General features: G+C 36.9%; 1 protein-coding gene across 1 annotated transcript in view; it reads left to right on the top strand.

Annotated features, from left to right (window-relative positions):
• Positions 1 to 6000, top strand: part of EYS (eyes shut homolog) — a 685229-nt gene that overhangs the window by 250017 nt on the left and 429212 nt on the right. Inside the window, exon 21 of the mRNA XM_057369428.1 lies at positions 1611 to 1732. Within this exon, the coding sequence (XP_057225411.1) occupies positions 1611 to 1732 (122 nt within the window). The remainder of the gene's footprint in view (positions 1 to 1610; positions 1733 to 6000) is intronic.

Below are 6000 nucleotides of genomic sequence, written 5' to 3'. Positions count from 1 at the left end.
CCCACACCGCCGAGTTCCATCCTCCACACCGCCGAGTTCCATCTCCCACAGCGCCGAGTTCCATCCCCCGAGCTCTGTCCAAACGAACGCCCCGAAGTACAGCGGTAGCGATCTGTCCCGATGTTCTGTTTCTGTCTCTCTTTTCTCCTTTTTGCTCCCTTTTCTATCCCCACTTCGGTAAGGAACACTTACCTTTCTTTACCAATAAACAGTTCTCACGTGTAATATTGCCGCTTTTAAATAGTGCACTTTATTTTGGTCCGAAAAATCTTTCAAAAAGAATCCTCCCTGACTCCCCTCTTACAGCGGGACGGGACAGCTTGATTATTCTTTCAGTGAAGAAATTTTTCCTAATACCCGACCTAAACCTCCACTTCTTACCTGGGAGAAGAGCCTGAATCCTCCATCTTGCTACAGTCTCCTTTCCAATAGTTTTAGAGAGCCGTAATATCTCCCCTGTGCCTCCTTTGCTGCAGATCAAATAACCCCTGCACCTTCATCCACTCCCTCTAGGACTCATTTTCCAGACCCTTCACAAGCTTTGTCACCTTCTCTGGACATGCTACAGCCCCTCAATGTCCTTCATGTAGGGATGGATCCAGAGCTGGACACAGCACTCGAGGTGTGGCCCCACCAGTGCTGTGCACAATGGGACAATCACTGCCCTGGTCCTTTTGGCCACACTATTGGTGACACAGGCCAGGATGCCACTGGCCTTGGCCACCTGGGCACACACTGGCTCATGTTCACCCGCTGTCAACCAGCACTCCCGGGTCCTTTTCCACTGGACAGCTTTGCCCCCAGCCTGTAGCTCTGCATGGGATTGTTGTGACCCAAGGGCAGGACCCAGCACTTGGCCTCCTGCACCTCACACAATTGACCTTGGACCATCAACCCAGCCAGTCCAGATCCCTCTGAAATGCCTTCCTACCCTCCAGCAGACTAACATTCCCACCCAACGTGGTTCCTTCTGCACATGTTCCTTGTCCTATCTCAAATCAGAAAAATACTCTTCAATTTTATTTCCTGACCTTTAAAGTTTATCTCAGTGGGTTTAGAAAATCCATGTCACAGAAATCATGGGTGTGTCCCAAGCAAGCATAGCAATGGTGTTCATCAACGTGAGCAAAAACCAAACAGAATGCAATTTGGAAAATACAGCCCACAAATACACAACGTACAAATTGGTTGGTGCCAAAGTTGAATTGACCAGATATAGTAGAATATACAGGTAAGTAATTTCATTTGAGGTACTGGTATCAGTGGAGCTGTTCCACACTCCAGGACAATCATACTGAGTGTGACTTTAAATTGTTAACTTTTGTTCTTTTTTGTTATCTTTACTCCAATAAAATATTCTAGGATTTAAATGTGGCAGGAGAGGGTAAGCATATCATTACAGAAAGGTCTGGGTCTTATTATTAATGTATTAGGAAAGTAAATAATTTGTCTTTGCTGTTTCTATAAAGCTCATAGCCCATATTTCTTTGAAATGTAATTGTTTCTGTCTCTTTCTAAATTTATATCTTCAATAGTTAGTAAGGGTACTGTTGTAATTGCATTAAAATACAAAAAGCAACAGATTGTTATTTTTACTTAATGTATTACAGAGATACCAGTGTGATTGCATGCCTGGATGGGAAGGAACATTTTGTGAAAAGGAATCTAATGAATGTGATTCAGAACCTTGTAGAAACAACGGCACTTGCCTGGACCTTTTCAACAGCTATCGGTAAGCGTTTCGCCTTCTCGCTGTATTGTCATGTTCCAGGAAGGCCAGGCTTATGCATCTGGCTATTATTTTGTTTCTCAGCTTGGGAAGAAATTATTGTTACACAAATGAGCAAACAACTTGTGAATCATGGACACAATGCTTTGCTGTACTTTCCTGTGAAGCCAGCAGGTATAATAATCTGTATATGTAAAATTAAAAAAAAAAAAGGAAAAAAACCCCATTATTTAAAAACATTTAGCAAGTAACCTAGTTTGGAACTGTACGTTATCAAAGAAAACATAGTTTGTCTCTCTGTCATATTTGCCTTGTAAACACAAGATACTTTAAAAAGTCGCGGTTGGATTAGGAGATCATATCATTGCTGCCACCTTGTGGCGCATAATACTGACAAAATAGTAATTTAGCTAAAATTTATATTCCCTTGGACAAAGAATGAGGATTTGACACTAATCATATTATTTTTAACTTAAACGCCAGTCTTTATTTCATGCTGCATGTTGGGTTTAATAATTAGTTTATTTCAGTAGCATGAGGATAAGGATTCCATAAACAACCTCGTGATGGTCTTCTGCTCCATGAAGGCAGGGTTTGTCTATATTATGATGTCAGTTCTAGAAGAGTCCTGTAAATTTTTAATAGCTCGGTATCTATTATGATACAGCTATTATGATATGTGTTATGATACAGCTGCATATAAAGATCACTGTAATAATTGTACATGATACATAGTCTAGTTTTTGGACAGTGATTATATTCCTAGTAATACAGAGAGCAATCAGAAAGAAAACTTACCACAGTTGACAACAGAGAAACGTTTCCCCAAATAGCCAAGGAAAACTAAGTTAAATAACATAACATAAATAATATTTTTTTAGTTAATTTTTGTTCAGAACTTAATCAAAATGCTTTGTGATAGCTTAGAACTGTTTTTATACGTGGCATTAAACATCCTAGTTTGGTAAAATAATTTTATTCTAATAACAGAAAGTGTGGCAATGTTGAGAAAACCTGTTAAAATCTTTTTAATTGTTTTTTTCACTTTTTAAAATCTGTTGGGCCATAAAAAAAAAAAAATTGTGGTTCCTATTTTTCTGATGCTTGTAATTCTTTGTAGTCTGCCATCCTCAAGGACAATTCTAGGTGCATGGATATTTTACAGCCATGAATCTTTATCTGTCATTATATTTTGCCAATTTTTACAGCTTCTAGAAGCATTATCTGTATTGCAGAAGGTAACAGGGCTTCTTCTGGTTTTATTCATAGCTGGGTCAGCTAGGTATACACAAATCCAAGGACTGTTGAGAATCAAAATGCTCAAAAAGTACTTTTTCAGTACTCTTAACAGTCAGATACTGAACTGTTACAGAAAATGTTTACAAGAAAATTGGTTTGAACCGTGAGCACCACACATATTTTTTCTCAGAGCTATTTGTCCTAGTTGACATAACAGAACAGGAAAATTAGACATACCATTGAATCATCATCATGTACAAGGGGCATGGTACACCAAACAAAACAATTTCTTCAGAGATACCTATAGTTGAAAGTGACTCTGAGACTTGGCAGCAGCAAGGAAAATTAGTATAGCTCAATGTTTTATTTCTATAATCTAAAGTAATTTCATTTCAATCTCTATGGCTATCCTTGTTTGCACTCACAGATACTAAAAGACCATACGTATTCTTAATTTAAAAAATGTGTGGGTTTGTATTACCTTTGTTAGCAGTTTTCTCTTAAAAGATAAATCACCAAGACAAGGTGTTTGTCTTACAGTAGCTGAGCAGTGGCAATAAGTGGTACCTAAACTTGAGGACATCCAGCCATATCTTTAAAATTAAACAGGATAACTGGATTATAATTATAATTGCCTAAGAGAAAAAATCATCGATGTTCTTAAGCTGTGCCCAGGCATTGTTTTGGATAAGCACTAGTTAGCCTGGACCAAAGTCAAGCCAGAAACTGCTCTGAGAATGCAGCTGTGATAGGCAATGAAGTTTTCTTGCCTGTGGCCGTGTTTTGGCAGTGTTCATTTTGCTGCTGTAAGTTGAGCTGCTGGCAGCAAGACGCAGAATTTTCTGAGTTTCTTTGAAGTTGGCCACACCACAACTGGTACTTGATATCACTTCCAACTTAAATTAATGTGAAGTATAGATAAACATAGCTATCTTTAATGCTTTAATGCTAATCCTCATTAGTTTACTTTCTCCTAAACATTTGCAAGTCCAGCTGAAAACATCAGCTATTTAAAAACTAGGTAATTTATTGTGCAACAGCTTAAAATATATATTTTTGCATGGGAAAAACATGACAATAAAGCAAAATGAAAAATTTTCCTACCAAATTCAAATCTGTGATAAGACAATAATAATATAAGCCATAATTATTAATTAAAAACATCTCTTTTGAGTTCATTTTCTTTATCTGGGGCAATTAATTGTTGAATCTTGAAATTAAATCTATCTGGCAAAGCTGAGGGATCAATAAGTCTGCTAAAACTGAATACTTTTCTTTATGAATTCCATCATAGGAAAATAAACCACTTTCCAATGGGGAAAAAAATTAAACCTTCTCAGATGCAATTTTATTTTCAAAAATCAAGTGAGAAAGATACTGAACTAGTAGTCAAGCTTGAATTGTTGAATGTGAATAGGTTTTCACACAAGTCCGCTTTCATTCGAGTTCATTTATGTTCAGCTGATAAAATGAGAGATATCTTTTTCTTCCTTCTCAATTTTCAGTTTGGCACATGGCACAGCAAATAAATAAATTTTGAAATTTTTCATGCATATATTTCCAGTACCACATGACTTTAATTTTCACAGTAGCATGAAATCTCAAATTATGGCTTTGAACATTTATAGACAAATTCATCCACTATCTGCTGAATTCCTTATTTCTTCTCTGTTGTATTGATACTTCTGAGGTTTAAGTGTAGTAACATCAGAGCCTAATTGAAGCCCCTGTGTCTCCTTTGCTGTTACCACTGCTGAGGGGAAATCTATTCAACTCATCCTGCACAATAATAGGCAAAATAATTTTATGGATGAACTGGAGTTTCTAATGATGTAGAATAGTTTTGAACATGGCTGTATTCATTATGATATCAGAACTTGGAGAATTAATCAAATTTCTTTCAAAAGTATTCAGTTTCTTCTGTATATTCACATTGAATCCCACAGACTCATGCTATATACCACTTTGTCAATACTTGTTGAATTTTTTATAAAGAATAAAAATGGTGCCTTGCTGCTGCTTTTCTGTTTATATCATACAAATAGATTTTTCCATACTAAATAGGAAATTAGACGTACCTGAGTATGTTTCCTTATGCCGTTTTTCTGTCTTTTATTTTTATGACAGGTTCGGTGCTTCTGTACTCAGTGCTTCAGTTGGGTACAGAAAAGTTATCCTTTGTCAGCACTAGAATCCATCCAGTAATATACCATTTAATAATCTTAGTGTAAACTTAAGTCCAGTTCTTCATGCTATCTTGTCTACCCTTGTTATCTTTTGCAATCAGGACCCCTTATTATTTGGTTTTCTTTTTGTTTGTTTTGTTTTGGAGACAATTTTCCTGCCTACTCATTCTTAGCTTTGATTTTTTACTTCTGACACTTGTTTTCTTACACCCTGTTTGTACAACTCTATCACAGGTCTCCATTTTCCCCTTCACAGTTATGCATACTATAAACCTGGCTATGTTGCTGTAAGTCATGGTAGAGTATTATGAAATATTTTAGTGTGCATATGTTTGGAACAAATACTAGGTACAGTTCCTTTAGTCTTCTTCTAAGCTTCCCTTTTTTGAGTGTAGCAGTCTTCTTATTTGGCTACATATGATACAGATCTGGGTCTTGTTTGAAGTTATGACTGAATCACATGCAGGTAGTCAACAAATTGTAAACAGTTTTGTGATGTTATTTGTATGCCTCTGGTTCTAGGAATAAGCTTTTTCTTTTCAGAGGTGACCCTGGTGCTGAAACCGCTCCTTCCCGCTAAGTTCCACAAGGATGAAAGTGGGTAAATGTCAATGTCACTTTAAAATTTGAGGCTCAAGTTTCTTAAGCACTTCTGAGAAATTACTGCTAATGTCAAAAATATTGTCTGTCTTTAAACTTCATTTAAACTCTTTTGTCCTTTAAGAGGCCTCCTGTCCTGTAAGAGGCCATGGTTTTCCTACCTCCCTTCAGACTCCAGTTTAAAGAATGATTTGTGTTTGTAGAGGAAGGTATTTTGAGTAATTTCAGAACTCACCTCAAACTGTG

This window comes from Malurus melanocephalus, unplaced genomic scaffold (genome assembly GCF_030028575.1).
Source record: "Malurus melanocephalus ecotype Western Australia unplaced genomic scaffold, MMel_1.1 scaffold_109, whole genome shotgun sequence".
NCBI classification, from domain to species: Eukaryota; Metazoa; Chordata; class Aves; order Passeriformes; family Maluridae; genus Malurus; species Malurus melanocephalus.
The sequence above is the reverse complement of the archived record's forward strand: the minus strand, read 5'-3'. Positions and strand labels throughout refer to the sequence as shown.